The 22,262-nt window shown below is 39.5% G+C and overlaps 1 protein-coding gene across 1 annotated transcript; it reads right to left on the bottom strand.

The window, feature by feature from the left end:
- Window positions 1–341: 341 nt before the first annotated feature.
- LOC122171697 (heterogeneous nuclear ribonucleoprotein K-like) lies at window positions 342–21,941 on the bottom strand (the record flags this gene model as incomplete). Its single annotated transcript, XM_042839436.1, has 12 exons — window positions 342–909; window positions 1,714–1,883; window positions 2,319–2,401; window positions 2,479–2,500; window positions 7,090–7,140; window positions 15,931–15,985; window positions 16,322–16,629; window positions 17,750–17,878; window positions 18,836–18,949; window positions 19,588–19,660; window positions 20,589–20,632; window positions 21,848–21,941. Coding segments are annotated over 12 exons (1,177 nt in total), but the record flags the coding sequence as incomplete, so codon positions are not given.
- Between the last annotated feature and the right edge of the window lie 321 nt (window positions 21,942–22,262).

The following is a 22,262-nucleotide window of genomic DNA, read 5'->3' as shown; positions in this document are numbered from 1 at the left end:
TCCCCAACTTCATGTCTTCACAAATTCATTTTGAAATATTTTATTATATATATCTGGATGACAGTATTTATGTACTGCACACAGACGCTTACCAAAAGAGGTCAAATTTTAAACTATCTCAGAATTAATATTTTTACGATTTTCCCCCAAATAGAAAAGATGACCATTTTCACAGAGTTTCTTTCATCTGGAAAAAAAAGAAAAATACATGCAATTCCAGCTGTATCAAATAAACAGAAATGCAAGCTTAAGAGCAACTATTCTTAGGGAAGGAGATGGGAGGATATTGCTGTTTTAGGTATTACCTTATATACATAACAAGGAGGAGTGACCACCAAGAGTAGTTTCAGTAAATTTATTTAAAAACCATAAAACATTTCTTACAAAAGAGCATCACGTTCTGCATGTTGCTTTCAAAGGATGCCAGGGACATGTCGACTACCAGCCTTCACCCAATTAAAAAAAACAACCCCCCCAAAAAAAGTGTAAATAAACTAAGGTGTTCACGATAGTTACAGGAAAAAAAGGAAAAAAGGCACTAAATTTTACCGCTACAATGAGCAAAATTAAAACGTGTTCTCTGCTGCTGTTTCAAAATTTCAGTGTTAGTCTTGTGTGCCCTTTACTTTCTCCCAAACCTTTTTAAGCAAAGTAAAACATATCTGGTGAACCGCAGATTGCACTACACCTCAAATGCAGAACACCTATGAAGCAGAGGAATGATGGCTTTTTAAACAGAAGCAGATATTAAAAAGTAAAAAATAATAATAATAATTAAAAAAAAAAGATGCAGGACTCCTTCAGTTCTTCAATAGTCTTAGAAAAACTTTCCAGAATACTGCTTCACACTATAAAAAAGAAAAAATAATCTTGCATTAGAATCCTTCAACATCTGCATACTGCTTCACACTATAAAAGAAAAAGAAAAAAGCATGTATTAGAATGGTAGACCACACATCTTGAATTGATATTCACAATGACATTCTTAAAGATTAAACTGCATAGTCTCAATACATTTCGAAGTAAATACTTTTTAAGATTAATGGCTAATATTCATGGGTTGATGAGTATTGTATGTACATTTAAATACTAGTAATCTTAAGTCAAACATTCTAATGGAATATTAACAAATGCGATGATAACCAACTTGTTAATAAAACAAAATTAAGTAAATTTAATCTGAAATTGTTAATCTTTGGCAGAGAAGAAAAAGTAATCCTAGTGAGGTGTTAAATGCTGCATAACAGCACCAATTTATTTCAACTTGTCCTGTAGAGGCATAGTCTGTGCCATATGGTAGACTGTGATTTGTTGTCAATTTAGTTACCTAAAAACAACAAAAATCACTAGTCTTCCACACAGAACTAGACCAACGTCCACTGAAACCTTCTGTGTTTTCTACAGGTTCCATGCGATTACAAGTAGGTTTTTTTTTTTGTGGGTTTTTTTTTTTTTTTTTTGCAGCAATTTGCACCAGATAAACAAGAGGACTACTTGATTAAGGCATCTTCCATCAAGATCAGTTTTTACAGAGTCTTCATTTTAGTTGGAATGGAGAACAGAAGAGAAGAAAGGCAGAACTACTACTGGTGAAGTTCAACTGTTACTTAAATCCTGTTTTCTAAATATATAGCACACAGAAAAATTTTAGAGTCCAGTAGGAAGTAAGTTTAAAACTGACAATAAGGACAGCATTCAGCTTCATCAACTTGCCTATTCTGCAGTAAGTACTGTGCATTTTGTATCTGGTCCTGTGTTCCCGTAATAGTTATTATTCGGTCTTCTGAGCCTTCTAAGGGTTCATCAATTTTGATTGAAGCTCCTGACTCATGTCGTATCTGTTTGATTCTCTGGCCACCCTTTCCAATAATAGATCCTGCCAACTAGGGGAGAAAAAGTATTCATTTTTTGTACAACATTCTCTGTAAAAACACAGTACTGTTTGAGTAGTTTCCATTAATTTATCTTGATGAGCTGCAATGAAAGCATACTCTGTTAGAGTCTCAAAACAGCCTCTGCAGCATTTATTATATAAACACAAGTGAGATAAAGTTGGAAGAACCAGATATCTGTTTGCAAAACTGAGTTATATAGACTGTCTCTATTACTGAATGTGAACAATTCATAAAATAGTCCAGTGCATCTCTGAAGCAAAGACAAAACAAATATTCTTGAAAATAGACTTTCAGTGATTTAAAAGCAGTTGCTTTATATTAAAAGTACTCATCAAGCATCTCAAATGCTTTTGGTTTACTTGCAGTCTGAGAAAAGGCTGTGACTTAAAAAATGTACATGTAAAGCAAGTCAACTGAACTCACATCTTTGGGAATTGTTACTTGTGTTGTGATGATGGGCCCACCAAGATCTCCATACGAACCACGGCCCCCTGCATAAGAATAGTCTAATTTAAACATATGCATCAAGTCTTTTACTGATTAAATAATGAAGTTAGTGTCAAAGTCCTATATAAAAACTTACCATATCCAGAGCCACCCTCAAACTATAAGAAAAAGAGAAAGGAAATCCTTAAATATCAAATCATTGTTTCATTCACATAATGTATAATAACATTAACTTTGAGCCTATTTTATGCAAAAATCCTAACCTACATCCTTAATTCAAGTGCAATCAGGAAGGTGGGGGAGGGAGAAGGCAATCTCATGAGAATCTCATACCTTCCCAGTCAAAATCTCTAAGAGTAAGGTATCAAGTGACACTAAGATTTAGCTACAGTAGTTTATCAAGCACTCTTTATCAATTCAGCTGCTGAACAGTTCTTGATATTGATCCTTGATGTAGACCCTTAAACTAAACAAACATTCAAATAAAAAGATTTCAGCTCGATTACTACTACCTACACAGCTGAGGAGAAATGCAAGTCTTAGTTGGAACCATAAGTGAACCTAACAACTATCAACCCTCCTACTCCATCTACATCTTAAGGAAATAAACAGATAAACTCGAAGAATAGCTTTCTTAATTTTATGTCTATCATAGAATGGCCTGGGTTGAAAAGGACCACAATGATCATCGAGTTTCAACCCCCCAGCTATGTGCAGGGTCACCAACCACTAGACCAGGATGCCCAGAGCCACATCCAGCCTGGCTTTGAATGCCTCCAGGGATGGGGCATCCACAACCTCCTTGGGCAACCTGTTCCAGTGCCTCACCATCCTCTGTGTGAAAAACTTCCTCCTAATAACTAACCTAAACCTCCCCTGTCTCAGTTTAAAACCATTCCCCCTTGTCCTATCAATATCCACCCTTGTAAACAGCCATTCCCCCCTCCTGTTTATACGCTCCCTTCAAGTACTGGAAGGCCACAATGAGCTCTCCCCGGAGCCTTCTCTTCGCCAAGCTAAACAAGCCCAGTTACCTCAACCTCACAGGAGAGGTGCTCCAGCCCTCTGGTCATCTTAGTGGCCCGTCTCTGGACATGCTCCAAGAGCTCCACGTCCTTCCTATACTGGGGGCCCCAGGCCTGGATGCAGTACTCCAGATGGGGCTTCACAAGAGCCTAGTAGAGGGGGACAATCACCTCCCTTTCCCTGCTGGCCACCCCTTTTTTAATGCAGCCCAGAACACAGTAGGCCTTCTGGGCTGCAAGCGCATGCTGCTGGCTCATGTCCAGCTTCTCATCCACCAGGACCCCCAAGTCCTTCTCTGCAGGGCTGCTCTCATGGAGATCTTCCCCTAGTTTGTATAAACACCTGGGATTGCCCCAACCCAAGTGCAGCACCCTGCACTTGGCCTTGTTGAACCTCATTAGGTTTTCATGGGCCCACTTCTCCAGCCTGTCCAGGGTCCCTCTGGATGGCTTCCCTTCCTTCGGATATATCAGCTGCACCGCTCTACTTGGTGTCATACTCAATCTTGCTGAGGGTGCACTCGATGCCGTTGTCTATGTCATTGATGAAGATGTTGAAGAGCACCAGTCCCCAGGCTGACCCCTGAGGGACACTGCTTGTGACCGGCCTCCACCCTGACGCAACCATTGATTGCAACCCTTTGGCTGTGTCCAGCCAGCCAATTCCTAATCCATCAAATGGTCCATCCTTCAAACCTACACTTCTCCAATTTAGAGAGAAGGATGTGGTGAGGGACCATGTCAAAGGCCTTGCAGAAGTCCCGGTAGATGACATCCATCGTCCTTCCCCCATCCACCGAAGCTGTCAGTCCATCATAAAAGGCCACCAGATTGGTCAGGCACCATCTGCCCTTAGTGACACCATCCTGGCCGTCTCAAATCGCCTCTATCTTGTATGTGCCTTAACAGTTTCTAGGAGGATCTGCTTCATGATCTTCCCAGGCACAGAGGTGAGGCTCACCAGTCTATAGTTTCCCGGGTCTTCCTTTCTCCCTTAAAGATAGGGGTAATGTTTCCTTTTTTCCAGTCACCGAGGACTTCACCAGACAGCCATGATTTTTCAAATATGATGGAGAACGGCTTAGCAACCACATCAGCCATCTTTTTCAGAACCATAGGATGGATATCATCTGGCCCCATGGACTTAAACACGTTCAATTTCATGAGGACTCAGACTTGTTCCACTGTTACAGTGGGACAGAAGCTATTCCCCACACCCTCACCTAGAGGCTCACGGTCCTGGAAGACACAGGAAGCCTGATCACCCGTGAAGACTGAGGCAAAGCACCCATTGAGTACCTCAGCTTTTTCTATGTCTGAAGAAGCCAGCTCCCCACTGCCTTTCATCATAGGGGGAACACTCCTCTTGGCCTGTCTCCTCCTGCCTATGTACCTGTAGAACTCCTTCTTGTTATCTTTTACATCCCTTGCCAAGTTCAGCTTCATCTACACCTTGGATTTCCTAATCCTATCTCTCCACACACGGACAACAGCCCTGTATTCCTCCCAGGCTACACAACCCTGCTTGCACTTTCTGTACATTTCCCTGTTTTCTCTCAGTTTAAGCTGCAGGTCCTTGCACAGCCATGATGGACTTCTGCCTCCCCTGCTCGACTTCTTCTGCTGGGGGATGGAGAGCCATTGCACTCTCAGAAGGGTGTCCTTAAATAGCTGCCAGCTTTGTTCTGTGCCCATGTCCTTAAGAACAGTTTCCCAGGGGATCCCACTCAGCAGTTCCTTGAGCTGCTAAAAGTTTTCCCTCCTAAAGCACGAGGTCCTAGCTTTGCTTTCTGCTAGGCCCACATTCTTTAAGATCGCAAACTCCACCAAGGCATGGTCACTACAGCCCAGGCTGTCTCCAATCTTAACCTCTACAACGCTCTCCTCTGCATTAGTAGCAAGCAGGTCCAGTAAGGCTTCACCTCGGCTTGGTCCATGTACTACCTAGATCAGGAAGTTGTCTTCAACAGATTCCAGGAATCTCCCGATTGTCTGCCACCCGCCACGCCACTATCCCAGTAGATATCTGGGTGCTTGAAATCCCCCATCAGGACAAGAGCCCATGAGCATGACACCTCCCGCAGCTGAAGCAAGAAGGCCTCATCAACAGCCACCTCCTGGTGGCCTGTAGACCCCAACCACTACATGCCCTTTGCTGGACCGATCCTTGATTTTTACCCATAAGTTTCCAACCTGGTCATGGCTGTTCTTCAGACACAGCTCTTCGCAATCTATCCATTTCCTAACATAGAGGGCAACTCTGCCACTCCCCTACCCAGTCTATCCCTTCTGAAAAGCCTGTAGTCCTCAATCAGGGTAGTCCAATCATGGGATTCATCCCCACCATGTTTCCGTGAGAGCAATTAGATCATGCTTTCCCTATCGTGCCACGGTTTCTAACTCTTCCTCCTTTCCCATCCTGCACCCATTGGCATAGAGGCACTTCAGCTTAGCTATTGGCCTCACGGCCTTCTCAGAGGAGCCTCCAGGACAAGTCTGGGGTTTTCCCTTTCTGCCTCCCAAGGTGACAGCGTTCCCACACACTTCTCTGTCACCTAGTACACCCCCTTATCCCATCATACCTAGTTTAAAGCCCTGCTAACCAACCCAGCCACCTTGTTTCCAAAAATATTTGTGGCCCTTCTAGTCAGTCGGCTCCCATCTGCCACCAGCATTCCCCCTTTCTCAAGGCTGTGTCCCAAGCCATAGTACACAAAGCCCTGAGTACGACACCATTTGCAGGGCCATTCATTCAGCATATCCACCCTCCTTCCTTTGTGCAGATCCCAGTCACCAACTGAGAGGACAGTACATTCAGACTGCTACAATTCTTTTTATCTTAGAAAACACAATCATGACAGAGGGTCACCCCCACTGGTGCTGATAGATATGTAATTTTTTTTTTTTCTCTTTTTTAAATACAAGAATTGCATGCAGGTTCTTGTTCATCACCGGTGAACATGCATAGCAAATAGTGATGACTGTGTTGAAAAATAGTGTTTTGTAGCTGATAATTTGCTCTATCAAAAAGCGTTACTGTGCTCTTTGCATCTGTTGTAGTTTCCATGGAAATAAACAGGAGGCATTGCCCTCAGAGTGACCTATCTATCTGCAGTGCTTATGTAAGATAGGAACTAACACTTAATATTTGGCAGCACCATCTTCTACACAGCATAAATGCTTACCAATCTCCTTTGAGCTTTCCTTCCTAAAACCCGAGAACAATATTTTTTTTTTTTTATAAACACAAATGGAATGCTTTCAGATATATGGGTAGAAAATGCCTAATATTTAAACATTCCTTGTTTGAAACAGAAGAAAACACAAAACCAAGGTAAAACAAAACATATCCTGAAATACATGCATCTGCAGGGTGTTAAAAACCAAGTGTTACACTGAAAGGTACAATTCAAAACAGCAGAATGGAGTGCAAAAGACACAATATAACAGAATAACAAAATAACAGAAAAACTTTCGGCTGTGCTGCTACACACTTCGATTGTGGAACATTAACTGCCTGTACAGGACAAACTACTAATAATCTGAGATAGAAACACAACTTTAGTGATTTTTCACTAGAACCAAGATGCCACTGAGTACATTCAAATTCAAAAAATTCAAGTTATCACTTAAACAACTCAAGAAAGTGATTTTCTCAAAAAAAAAAAAAAAAAAAATTCAACAATTAAACACCAGTCTAATAAAAGTACAAATGCACTCACCAACTCTGGCGGCTGCATGTCATCGCAGGCATCCACATGACACTGCATCATCTTTCAGGCAGGATGAAAATAGTAAATTAATCCAAATTAAGTCCACGTTATGGAGGCTTATATGTAACTTGGCAAGCAAATGCATATATACTGATATAATGAAATTTTTTTCTGAACTACAAAGATTCAAAAGTACATGATATAGACCAGTTACAAGACTTATTCCCTTTTACTTTCATTGCAAGGGAACTGTAACTGGTCACACTCATTTATTCTCTGTTTCTGTAAATAGATTTTGTTTTTACGTAAAACGGTTAAAGGAAGAGTAAAACTTGAACAGATTTTCTTTGCTTGCTTTAAGTGCTAAAACTGTACTATATACTAAAAGATGTTACTCTCAAACACCGAAATCTTCTATTTATCCCATGCACAAGAAGAGCTGTCATTGATATACCTACATAAACAGCACATAAAACAGGAAAGATAGGGCTTCTCATATTTTATTTCATTTCCATATACCTCATATAGCTGCTGATTAAACTAATAATCTACTGCTGCTTAATGATATTAGTAATCTAATTACATTTTAAAAGTGATATATACCATATTTATGCCACAAATGTAAAAGAAATACTGAAAAATAAAACCAAGCAATTATAAAAAGATAATTTGTAGAATCTACTTTAAATGGATAGCAGATTCAAATATAAACACACTTGCACAATCTAAAAATGGTTCCTGAACTATTAAGTGCAGGATATATCATAAGATACAGAACAATTTTCTTCTCTACAGACTCATTTGTGCTAGCTACCAATTTTACCAACAAAATTAAATGGAAACCAAATGAAACAAATAGCTAAGACAAAAAGCATAGTATTAACAAGAATTTATTGACTTTAACACCTAAATTAAAGGATATGTAAACAATCTTAGTTGATGCCATTAATTCCTTAATGTACCTTTCCCTTATTTTTAAAGAATTGTCCCAGAAGACTGAAATGTTATTAATTTCTTCTAGTATTTATATGGATAAACTAGGTTGATTTTTTATTTTTTTTTTACTATACTCCTTAATATCAAATCCCTTAAAAAACAATTGAAAGTACTACATGTTTAAATGCATGTACCTTTACTGAAATGCTTATGTAGACCAACATATATATTAAAAATAAAAAAACCAAGTAGGAATTAACTCCAAATTAAAAATAATTTAGAAATCAGAAAACACTTTTGGAAGAAAAAACAACCCACACAAAACAAAACAACAACCCACATCAAAACAAAACTAGAAAACAGCCTACACTGAAAAGCACAATGGGGTTTATGCTTTATACGCACTTGCACAGAAATGAACTGGGCCAGGGATAAGGTGTGCATTTGTTTATGTGAAGGAACCATAGGAATGTCAAAAACAAACAGAAGTGAAACAAACAAACAAAACAAACAAACAAACAAAAAAAACACACAACAACAAAAACAAAAAAATTACACCACCTGAAAACGTGTTCAGGTTTTATCTGTGTTGTGATTTCGTGGTTTTTTTTTGTTGTCAGCATTCCACATCAGAACATCATGTGGACCAGTGGGTGTTAACGAGTTAACGTTTTTTTTCCATTTACTACCTTTTGTGGACTCTTGGAATATCCTGATGGGAGGGGAGGGGGTGGCATCCCCAGAGGACCTGGCGGGAAAGAGGAAGTGGGGTGGAGCTGCGGACAGGACCCGGAGCATCTGCCTCTCCCCATCTGGCCCAGCTCGGCTCGCTGTGGAGAAAGCACGTGCTTTCCCTCGCACTATCGTGGTTTGACTCTCATTTTTGATACTCTTGTCTCTCTCGTTTTGTTTGATTTAGTTAAATTCAGTAAATTACCCTTCCTCCTCAGATTGTTGCCGTTGTTTTCTCTTTGTTAAAACTATCAGCTAGCTCTCTGCCCTTCCCCCTCTTCGCCCTCTCCCAGAGCACACACAACCCTTTTTTTTTTTTTTTTTAAAAAAAACAAAACAAAACAAAAAAAAACAAAAAAACCCCTCTCTTCTTCCTGGGGTCTGTGCCCCCCATCACAGACTTATATCTAAGGATAACCCCGTGACACTCAGCTATCAAAATGGCTTTTATGGTCCATTTGATTTGGAGTAGTTGCATACTAAAATATGTAGTTCTGTAATAGAGAAACAATACAAGTCTCAACAAATTAACTCTTATAACAATTATATACAGTTAAAACAGGAAACCAAGGTAGCAGGCAGATAACTTGCTAATTGGGTGACACTCTACACGCAACGGGAATAAATATTTTTTGAAATTCAAATGATTTTTTTCCTCACATCTTATAATTCATAAGGTTGTCAGTATTACAGCAGAAAAATAAAGTTTCAACATCCAATCTCAATTTACCATCTTACAAGTCCTGAACTGCTGAATTCTTCCACCTTTTACAGAAAAGAGAACTAGCAGAAAAATGAGGATTTCTGTATATCCTAGATCATCACTATAGACATCACCTTTTAATGATCTTCTTGGCCCATGGCCTGTTGTCTGTCCATGGAACCCACCTATCTCATAGGGGACAACAAATCCTATCGCAAGAGCTAGCGGGGCTTATCGAAAGAGCTTTAAACTAGCTACAACAGGGGAAGGGGACAAAACAGGGCTCACAAGAAATGAGCCTAGGGGAACGATGCTTGAGCTGGAGGTGAGGCAGATGACTCCAGAGAAGGGCAACGAAACTGGTGAGGGGTCTGGAGCACAAGTCTTACGATGAGCGGCTGAGGTAGCTGGGATTATTTAGTCTGAAGAAGAGGAGGCTCAGAGACCTCATTGCCCTCAACAACTTCCTGAAGGGAGGCTGTGATGAGGAGGGGTTTGGCCTCTTCTCCCAGGCAACAAACAGGACCCGAGGAAGGTTTAGTTTAAACATAAGGAAAAACGTTTTATCTCAGAGTGTTTAGACACTGGAATGGCCTGCCCAGGGAGGTGGTGGAGTTGCCATCCCTGACAGTGTTCAAGAGGTGTCTGGATGAGAAGCTATGAGATATGGTTTAGTAGCTTGTGGTAGCAATGGCAATGGGAGGGCAGTTGGACTACATGATTTTGCAGGTTGTTTCCAACCTTGTCTATGATTCTATGACTCAGCTGAAGTGCATACACCAATGCATGCAGCACAGACAACAAGCAGGAGGAGTGAGAAGCGATTGTGCAGCAAGCTAACAATGACCTAGTTGCTATTACCAAAACACGGTGGGACCACTCTCATGACTGGAGTGCTGTGATGGATGGCTACAAGCTCTTCGGAAAGGACAGATGAGGAAGGAAGGGTGGTGGTGTAGCCCTTTATATTAAAGGCTGTTTCGAGGTAGAAGAGCCTCAGGTTGGAATGATAAAGTTGAGTGTCTATGGGTAAGGATCAGGGGGAAGGCCTGTAGGGGTGACATCTTGGTGGGGGTCTGTTATAGACCCCCTAATCACGATGAAGAGATGGATGAGACCTTCTATGAGCAGCTTGTGGAAGTCGCATGATCTCCAACACTTGTTCTCCTGAGAGACTTCAACTTCCCTGATCTATGCTGGAAATACAATACAGCACAGAGGAAACAGTCTAGCAGGTTTCTAGAATGCGTAGAAGATAGCTTCCTTACGCAGCTGTTAAGAGAGTCTACCAGGAGTGGTGCCCTACTAGACTTGCTCTTCACTAACAGAGGAGGACTGGTGGGAGATGTGAAGGTTGGGGACAGTCAAGGGCAGAGCAACCATTAAATTGTAGAATTCTCTTTTCTTGGAGATGTCAGAAGGGTGACTGGCAGAACTGCTATCTTGAACTTCAAGAGGGCAGACTTTGATCTATTCAGGACGCTTGTAACATGGGTCCCTTGGGAGTCATTCCTTAAGGGAAAAGGGGTCCAAGAAGCCTGGACGCTCCTCAAGATGGAAATCTTAAAAGCACAAGAACAGGCTCTCCCTGAATGCCGTAAGGCGAGCTGTAGGGGAAGAAGACTGGTGTGGATGAACCAGGAACTACTGTTGAGACTCAGGGAGAAGAAGAGAGTCTATGTCTCCTGGAAGAAGGGACAGGCTACTTGGGGAGATTACTAGGAACTTCCTAAGGTATGCAGGGAGGAAGTTAGGAAGGCAAAAGTCCAACTTGAACTCAGATTGGCCGCTGCAGTAGAAGAGAACAAGTATATCAATGGTAAGAGAAGAACCAAGGAGAATTTCCATCCTTTATTTGATGCAGTGGGGAACGTGACCACTGAGGATAAGGCTGAGGTCCTCAACACCTTCTTTACATCTGCCTTTAATAAGCAGATCAGTTATCCTCAGGGTACTTTACACCCTGATCTGGAAGTCTAGGATGCTACACAGAATACATCCCCGGTGATTCAAGTGGAGACAGAGAGCTCCTCCTCCATCTGGACTGTCACAAGTCCATGGGACCAGATGGGCTCCATCCTAGGGTGCTGAGGGAGCTGGTGGGGGTGTTTGCCAAGCCACTCTCAGCCACCTACCAGCACTCCTGGTTATCTGGGGAGGTCCCAGAGGATTGGAGGCTTGCTGATGTGACTCCCATCTACAAGAAGGGCCATAAGGAGGTTCCGGGGAACTACAGGCCTGTCAGTCTGACCTCGGTACCAGGCAAAGTTACAGAGCAAATGATCCATCATTTATACTAAAATATTTTGAAATATTTTGCTAGGGAATGGTTTCTATATGAAATGCATAGTATTTGAAAAAATAAAATTACTTTTTACAACACAGAAAATTATCAGAAATGACTTTTACTAAACTTGCAAGAACTCGTCAAGAAAGCCAAGATCAAGCTGATACATGTCAGATTAAACAATCCAATTTTCTATTCTAAGTGGAATGGAATAGAACTAAAACACTACTATCCAAGAATTAAGCTGAAGACTGCACTCAACCAGATACCCAACGAAGGGCAAGCTGTTGTTTATATGCCCTGACATTAGCTTTACCAGTTCCAAATAAGAAAACACAAATACTGAAATAAGAAAACATAAGAATACAAATAAGGGCTCTTAGAGGTATAGCTCTTGATTCGTCTAGTTTCATAAAATCCAGTATAGAAATTGAATGCTTTTTTTTTTTGTTTTTTTTTTTTTGTTTGTTTTTTTTTTTTTTTTTTTTTGTTTTGTTTTTTTGGTAATTTTAAGTGTAAGTCATTCAGACTACATATTTTGAAAAATGTCTTCAATTTTTGGCTAGCTCTGAAGGTCAGGCAGTTGGACTAGATCTTTGTAGGTCCCTTCCAACTATTTTATCTATTCTATTCTAATCTACTCTAAATAGTGAGAAATATTTTTGCTAGGGTTCTGTGGTGCCCCAATTTTGACATTAGAATACGTACTTCCAGTTTGTATTGCTGGAACTATCTGCCTCTTCATACCAGAATGCCTCTTCCTTCCAGTAGAAGACTATATGTAACACTCATTTAAGTAGTCTGTTTCAAGCTCCACTCAGCTCCTTTTTATTCCATTCATTTAAATGAAGAAAAACAAAACAACAACGAAACAAAATTCTATCAAACTCTTCTTGCATGTTATCTTAAGTATGGTGCCAAACAGAGCCAGAAAAAAAAAAAAAAAAAAAAAAAAAAAAAAAAAAAAAAAGGGTACTTACAACAGAGATTTATTTCCTAGATGCCTATGATGTCAATTTCCAGGAAAGAAGAATCCAATAAAACAGGAAATTACCACTGGGAAGTTATCTTTAAGCCTTTTAAAACTTTCCTTAGCATAAAATCATAGAAATTGGGATAAGGCTGGGCTCGTCCTTTAATTGGAGACTAAGACAAACACACACACACACCAGTTACCACTGACTGTTACGCAGGACCTAACACTTGGCCCTATTGAAACTCATAGTTTGCCTTGGCCCATCAATCCAGCCTATCCAGGTCCCTCTGTAGTGCCTTTCTCCCCTTCTGGCAGATCAACACTCCCTCCCAACTTGGTGTTGTCTGCAAACGTCCTGAAGGATTCCACTCAATCCCCTTGTCAAGATCATTCATAAAGACGTTAAATAGAAGCGGCCCCAGTACCGAGCCGCAGGGGATACCACTCGTGACCGGCCGCCAACTGAATTTAACTCCATTGACCACAACTCTTTGGGCCCAGCCATGCAGCCAGTGCTTCACCCAGCAGAACATATGCCCATCCAAACCATGGGCAGACAGATTCTCCATGAGAATGTTGTGGGGGACAGTGTCAAAGGCCTTACTGATGTCCAGGCAGACCACATCACAGCCTTACCTTCATCCACTAAGCGGATCACCTTGTCATAGAATGAAATGAGGTTTGTCAAACAGGACCTACCATTCATAAACTTATGCTGACTGGGCCTGATCCCCTGGTTGACCTTTAACTGGTCCATGATGGCTCCCGAGATTATCCGTTCCATAACCTTTACCGGCACCGAGGTGAGACTGATAGGTCTGTAGCTACCAGGATCATCTTTCTGGCCCTTTTTGAAGATGGGCGTCACATTTGCCAGTCTCCAGTCCGCCAGGACATCCCCAGTTAGCCAGGACTGCCGAAGAATGATGGAGAGTGGCTTGGCAACCACATCCGCCAACACCCTCAGCATTCTAGGGGGCAATCCATCCAGCCCCATGGACTTGTGAGCACCCAGCTTTCGGAGCAGGTCCAAAACCATCTCATCATGGATTATGCAGGCCCTATTCTGTTCCCCATCCTTATCTACCAGCACAAGGGCTGTGTGCCCAGGGAGTAACAAGTCTTACTATTAAAGACCGAGGCAAAGAACGCATTAAGTACCTCAGCTTTATCCTGATCCTTGGTCACCAGGTTGCCCTCAGCATCCAACAAGGGATGGAGATTCTCCCTAGCCCTTCTCTTACTGCTGATGTATTTATAGAAATACTTATTGTTGTCCTTCACCTTAGTGGCCAAATTCAGTTCTAGCTGGGCTTTGACTTTTCTTGTTTTCTCCCTGCACAGCTTCACTACATACTTGTAATAATCATAAGTTGCTTGCCCACTCTTCCAAAGACCATAAACTTCCCTTTTGCTCTTGAGTTCCAGCCAAAGGTCTCTGCTCAGCCGGTCCGGCCTCCTTGCCCATTGTCTTGTCTTCCATGACTTAGGGATGGTCAGCTCCTGCACCTTTAAAATAACTTCCTTAAAGTATTTCCAGCCTTCCTGGGGTTCCATGCCTTCCAAAACTACCACCCAAGGGAGGTAGCATATGAGCTACCACTTCCCTCATTAGCATTAACATGGTTGAACACATCTAATTTCATTTAAAATTCAACTTCGCAGTAGCCATGACTCCAAAGCATTTGGAATTTGTTGTCAGCAACTGCGAGACCCCCCCACGGGATGTGACGCGACAGGCCCTCTCCCTGCTCTATGATTGATGTGTGGCACGTGCCCTTAGGGGCGTAGACGAAGCACATAGGTTATATAAGCTAGAGTTCACGTGTAATAAAGGCCATTTTGCTGTTCATCATATTGGTGTGTGCGTGCAGTCATTTGGTCCTGGCCTGGTTTTAGGTCAGTACCGTAGGAGGCAATGCAACAGAATTATAGTAGACTTTTTTTTTTTTGAAAGCAAAATCAGCATGTAGACAAAAATTGATTTGAACAAATAATTACCTACCAGACCAACTAGAGCTTTTTATAAATATTATTCATGCTTTCCAACAGATGTGTTAAAATTCCTTTAACAAAAATCTGATTCATACAAACATTCTTAATAGAACATTGTTCTAACATATTCTCCTGTTCTGACAAGCCCACAATTCCCATTTCTGTCACCTGTCTTAGTTTCAGCTGGGACAGAATTGTTTTCTTCAGAGTGTCTCATATGATGCTATGCTTTGGTTCTTGAAGAAAAACAATGTTGATAACACACTCATGTTTATAGTTGCTGCTAAGCAGTGTTGTACAGAGCCAAGGCCACTCACTCACAGTGATGGGCCCAAAAAAGCTGGGAGGGAACACAATTAGGACAGCTGACTTAAATTAGCCAAATGAATATTCCATTCCATATGACATCATGTGGAAAGAGATTTGAAGAAGGTAGGTGGGAGTTCAACTCCTTTTTCTGCTGCTCAGGGGAGGTAGCTGGTCATTAATCAGTGGGTGTGTGCATGCATATATATATAAAAAGTGATGCACAAGCAATTGCTCGCTACTGGCTGACCCATTATATATATATATATATATATATATATATATATATATACATACACACACACACACGCACACACACATATATATACTAGTCATAACTATTATCCTTTCCCTTTTCTCTGTCTTAGTAGTTTCACCTCAACCCACAAATTCTAACCCCCCCACCTCTCTCCCATCTAACTGGAAAGGGTGTGAATGAACAACTTCGTGGTACTTAGCCACCTGCTGAGTTAAACCACAACACATTCTCAATAAAAAAATAAAATAAAATTCAAGAAGGCAACACAATAAAACCTGCACGGACCATGGTCTATGACTTTCTATACCACTGTTAATGGCAGGTAGGAAAACCAAGACAAAACAAAGTTTAAAAAAAAAAAAAAAATTAAAAAAAAAAAAAAAAAAAAAATCAAAGAACGAATAACAAAAAACAAATATATGAAAAACAAAGTACAGAAAAGCACACAGCATATCACAACACAAATATCCTTTAGACCCCAAACATTCTCCTTCCAGAGGGATTATATGTACAGGAAAAAAACATTTTGTTACTATCAAAGTTTATCATAAGCATGCATGTCAAGACACGTGTATGTATTCAAGAAGAATTTCTTCAGATATTCTACGTGTTAACTAATTACACTAAACACAACAATATGAATTTTTAACTCCTACCATTCCATCATAACGGTCTCCAGGTCTGCCCCTTCGGTCATAAGACATAAGATCTCTAAAATGATAAAAGCAGCAGCACAGAACTCATGTTATAAATTAGGTTATATACTCCCATTCAAACATTCATTTTCATGACTTGCACACAACTCAGATTGATTGTTTTAGCCAAGTTCCAAATGACATAAACTAAAGTTACAGAAATATTGACTACAGTCCTGATAGACTGCAACATTACAGAAATAAATGAATTCAAATTTCTCTAGTGCGATACACACTCAATCCTGTACAAACACTATCAGCAAGGAATTGCGAAACAAGTCCTGCAAACATTAACGTAACTCAGAAAATTGTACTCAACTTGAGTTTTATAGAACGCATTTATACAACTCACCCGCCACGAGGAGGTGGAGGAGGAGGAAGAGGAAGATTACGAGCTCTGCTGCCACCTCTGCTACCACGGCCTGGTGGAGGTGGTGGAGGTCCTCTGCGAGGGCTCATATCATCGTAATCTCTTCTTGATGGAGGAATAGGTCTCCCACCACGATTTGGAGGCATTCGATCAAAGCCTCCTCTTCCACGCATTGGAAAGCCTACAGGACGTCCCCTTCTATCATCAAACATCATCGTGAAGCCACCGTAGTCATATGTTTCATCATAGAAATTGGGATCATAAGGCTGGGCTCGTCCTTTAATTGGAGACTAAGACAAACACACACACACACACACACCAGTTACCACTGACTGTTACGCTTATACATTCTGAATAAATTATCGATTTCATAATGCTGAAAAGAAAGTCAGGGACAGTAATACGCTTTCTGACATGGAGAACTATGAGAGAGAAACTGTTAATGATAGGCAGCCCTCCCTTCCGCACCATTTTTAAATTTCTTCTTTTAATGATCATAGCTAACAGTCCATCAGTACCAAAAATTGCTTCCCTCTTCCATAATAATGGAATCACAGAATCATGGAATTACTCAGGTTGGAAAAGACCTTACAGATCATCAAGTCCAACCACAATGTAACCATACTACCCTAACTCTAACAACCCTCTGCTAAATCATGTCCCTGAGCACCACATCCAAATGGTTTTTAAACACATTCAGGGATGGTGACTCAACCACCTCCCTGGGGAGCCTATTCCAGTGCTTAACAACCCTTTCTGTAAAGACGTTTTTCCTGATATCCAACCCAAACTTACCCTGGCGCAACTTCAGGCTGTTTCCCCTCATCCTGCCACCAGTGAAAAGAGACCAACCCCGCTTCCACTGCAGTCACCTTTCAGATATTGGAAGAGAGCAATAAGGTCTCCCCTCAGCCTCCTCTTCCCCACACTAAACAGCCCCAATTCCTTCGGTCACTCCTTGTAGGGCACATTCTCCAAGCCCTTCACAAGCCTTGCTGCCCTTGTCTGAACCTGCTCCAGCACCTCCATGTTCTTTCTGTACTGAGGTGCCCAAAACTGAACACAGTACTCAAGGTGAGGCCTCACCAGTGCCATGTACAGGGGCAGGATGACTTCCCCAGTCCTGCTCACCACACCATTCCTGATACAAGCCAAGACACTACTGGCCTTCTTGGCCACCTGGGCACACTGCTGACTCACATTCAGCCGACTGTCCATCAGTACAAGATAACTAGACACCCACAATAGATCTCAAACATAAGAAACAGGAATAATTTTAGACTATGCTGAAAGTCCAACGCTTTATTTGTTATTGGAGAAAAGTTACCTAATTATAAATAGAAATGAAAAGATACAATTTTTCACCCTGACTTCAACAGACATTAACGTATGAATAAAATAAGATGTTACCTCAGATATAAGATCCAAAATAATCTTGATACATTCCACAACTCTATCAGGTTTTCCACCAATAAGCACCACTCTATCAGTGGAATGAGGACAACACTCTTGGAAGAGCTTAATGGTGGTCTGAGTATTCTGTTAAGAAAAAAACAAAATCTTCAAACAAAAGTACAGAAGTTCTTTAAACAATTTTGTGAACATGAAAAAAAAAAGATTGGAAGTTTAAAAGCTTTTAGTTATGACTCATATAAACCGTCATTTAATTGAATATTAGCAAAAGAATCACCTATTGTAAGCTTACAGGTTTAGAATCTTCACATGTAATAAAAACACATTTTGGACACAAAACAGTGACGTTGTCAGAATTATCATAGAATGGCTTAGGTTGGAGGGGACCTTACATCTATTTATCTTACTGCCCTCAATCCACAAACAGACTGCAAGTTACACCTGAACTGACCTAGAACTGCCTTTAACGTAATGCCAGGAAAGGACAGAGAATAACTCTAGTTTCATAGAACAAAACCTAATTCCTTCACACCTTCACAAAAGGAAACATTGGTCTTCAAGGAAGCAGAAGTTAAGAACAAAACAAACAAACAAAAAAAAAAAAAAAAAAACAAAAACAAAAAAAAACAACAACACAACAACAACAAATAAAAACCAACCAGAAAATCCACCACAAAATATAGAAAAAATCCAAACATCCATTAAATTATCATCATTAGAGTTAGTGGAAATCCATCCATGCTAAACCATTTTGCACGTTCAATATCAGCAATAGATCTATAGTCTATTCCACAGTTCATTCCAGAAGCGATGAATGCCATTTTAACTTAAAAAAGTATTCTTTGTTTATGAAAGTTACTCTACTGCAAATATGCTTAGAAGTTTGGTAGGAAATCCGAGGCTCTATCATAAACAGCTATTTTATTTCTAATCGTTTGCAAAAAAGTTGCAATAAGTTACTCAGCTCAAACATAAAAGACTGAAATCATGTATGAAATATGTTCTGAAGGAATTATTGTACAAAAGATACTTGTACACTTTGCTAAGAACTTGAAACACTCCAAAAAGAACAGGTAACAGTACCTCTCTGAGTTCTTTGATTTTAGCACCCTTGACACCAATGATTCCTCCTGCCAGACTTTGGTGAATTAGAAGCCTTAGTTCACAGTCAAAGTCACTACCTTTGTAGTGTTGATACTATAAGAAAAATGCATGTATGGAAAGAATAAAATATTAAACACGGGGGAAAAATAAGATTATAATACATACTATTTTTTTAAATTAAGTGTTAAGTTTTTTTTTTCCTGCAAATATCATAGCATGGACTTGTTCAACTGTATTTGCAATTATAAAAATCACATTGATTTAGGCACTTTACCTCAACAGAAGGTGATGTCAAGTTAGTTTTCCATATATATGTGCGCGTATATATATATATATATATATATATATATACATATACACACATACTTTTTTTTTTTTTTTTTACATTTGTATAAAACTTTCATAAGATATCAAATAGCACAACAAACTTGCTTACAAAGTCAAGACAATGGAAATCACAGTACAACTACTTGAAACTGGAAGCTGAACAAGTCAAGAGACAAGTGTTTTGAAGGAGAGGATGCTGTTCTAAATATTAATTATGTAAGAGACCGTCTCTATCCTCTGTCAACTCCCCCCCCAAAACAGCAACACAGTTTGAGTTCCATAGGCCTTTAAAAAAAAAGAAAAAGAAAAACTTAATATAATGCAACTATCACACAATCATCTAGAATAATTTCGCTTTAAAACCTAATCTTATACCTCTGAAGAAACAAACCCAAGAGACATACCTCTTCCAAAGTAGGGATAATCTTCTTCAATATTTCTCCAATTGTCTCTGTATCTGCACTTATACTCAAGATGCTGTCAGAAGTCAGTGTTAGAAAGCATGGAAGTATAAAAAAAAAAAAAGTAGTAGCAGCGAATGTCATATTCATAATTACTTATGAAATTCTAACAAGACTTAACTATATAGAAAAACATACAATTAATATTCCCCACCTAGAGTAAACCTGCTTACTGAATTTACAACACATGCATCTTGGTTTATGCTCATTATATAAGAATAGGTAGGTCTTGCTGTGAGAGTAAGCAAGAACTTTCAGGAGGGCTCGGATTAAATGGGCAAGAAATCCATACAGAACTGAAGCAGAAGTGAATACCCATGTTCCTCATCATCACTAATTTAGGATATCCTTTATATTACATTGTTAAAAGTGGCACACAATTCTTGCAGCATTGACCACTTGCATCTACACTTTTTCTACATATCTAGAGTGAGACTGTGAGACCAGTGAGAAATTAGATTATTAATGGGCTCTGCAATAACAGAAAGGCAAATGAAAGACAAAACAAACAAATTAAAAAGAAGAAAAAACACCTTCAAAATAAAAATGGAACACAATAAGTGAAGAAAAGTGAACCAGTTATTTCATCAGAAATAATTAAAAACAGACACTATTAGGAGAAGCAAGATAGGCCACAAAGAGCAAGAGACTCTGGAAGCAATTTGATTTATAATACAGTGAATATGCAGCACTTGAAGCTATAATCCTTTCATCAAAATAAAAGCAGTAGATTGTTTAAGTGGGTAAGTCATGTAAAAAAAAAAAAAAAAAATCAGTGACAGAAAGACTTAATGGGTTAGATAATACAGAAAACTTGAAGAAAAATAGAAACAAAACAATACACAGTCTATACACGGATACTATTTAATTATCTAAATGGCAGGTAATAAAATACATTTATCTGTTTCTAATCAGGCAGCAAGGCATAAACTGTTGGGACATACCGCTCGGGGCCACTGCTGTCTGGGACTGAAACACTTGCATTGTACTGCATTGGTCACAGACGTTCATGGATGTCGGCATTGGGCAAGGGTATTCAATCAGAAGTTGTCAAGTATGGCACCCATTTGGCAATGGGCACATTTTTGGGCATAGCCAACCAGGGTTTTCACATGGGCATTCAGGGCAGATGGGCCAATGTCACGGTGGGTAATGCAAGGGCAAGGCGATCCAGTACATGGGCAACGGAGATATACAGCCAAAACAAAATAAAAAAAATAAAAAAAAAAAAAAAAAAAAAAATACACCACACACAAGGAGAGGGAAAAGGGGGAAAAGCAATAAATTTTAAGTTATAATTTAAGTTATATTGACTTATACGATGTATTTATTTACTTAAAAGCAATGAAACAAAAACATTAGCTGACAAAGTTAGTGAGTGTATGAATGATTCCTGACCATTAAAACTTAATTTTCAATACTAGTCACTATAAGTCATGAACTTAGTTGGAAATGATTCTGCAATGATATAATACCAAACATTGTGTTGAATACAGTCTTGCTTGAAAAAAATGCTGGAATTGTAGCTGATGCTAAGTACAGAAGTGTAAACAAATTAAAATCAAGAAAAACTGCCAAATGTTATTAACATGTTAATACTGAGCATATCTCTAATCATCAGTCATTCCACTACAAAAATTGAATAGATGAGCCATGACCACTTAAAAACACTTCAGTGTAAAGTGTTTCTTCATTGTTCTATACACACTTAAATCACGCAGACTTAACATTCATGCTTTTGTGCATCATGTCCAAACTATTTAATAGCAAGAGATGGACCATTATTTTTCCCCTCCCCTAAAAGAAATTAAAGCATTGCCTATCACTGAGTTAAGCCAGCCACTTGTAATGGCTTTCAATAGTATTATTCACACAAAAAGGTACAGTTAAGGGTTTTAATCTTTGCCAATATTTGTAATTAAAGATATTAATTCAATTGAAGTGCATAATGTAGAGAAAACTAGACTGAAAGCAAAGTAGTTTAATATAAACCTACCGTCCTACATGACTGAAGCTGAAATTTAATCACAATATAAACTGAAAAGCTTGTTATCTCCTCCAACAACCATAAAAAGCTTATAATTGCTGTTGCAATTGCTGAGATGACTAGAGTTGAATTTATAAATTTATAGAAATGTACACAAGTTTTCTATGTAGAGCTCTCAAAGAACTGGTACTAAATCAATTCAAAACTCATACTCACATCTGTACGAAGTGCCTTAATATTTTTGCCACCTTTTCCAATCACTGCTCCAGCATTCTGTAAAGTAGTTTTCAGAAGAAATGTTATGCTAGCACTGCATAGAATATGTTTTTGAAGTGAAAACTAAGAACAATCTATTTCTGCACTACCTTGTAGGATAGTATATATTTTACTTTTGAAAGGTTCAAATTAAATTGAAACATACTAATGTGGCTCAGGGTTGTTGGTTTTGTTTTTTTCTGTTTTTTTTTTTTTTTTCCCCCCCCCCCCCCTTTCTTCTTCATTGGAAGCACGTTTGCAAAATTTCATATTTGCACTCTGAATGTTTGATCAATGTTTAATGTTTGATTTAAAACATTACCTCTGGTTTATACCTATGTAACTCAACATACCACTCAGACAGACACAGTCTAAA

Source organism: Centrocercus urophasianus, unplaced genomic scaffold (assembly GCF_019232065.1).
Source record: "Centrocercus urophasianus isolate 14NV4802_14NV808 unplaced genomic scaffold, USGS_Curo_1.0 seq_918, whole genome shotgun sequence".
In the NCBI taxonomy this organism is placed as follows: Eukaryota; Metazoa; Chordata; class Aves; order Galliformes; family Phasianidae; genus Centrocercus; species Centrocercus urophasianus.
The sequence above is the reverse complement of the archived record's forward strand: the minus strand, read 5'-3'. Positions and strand labels throughout refer to the sequence as shown.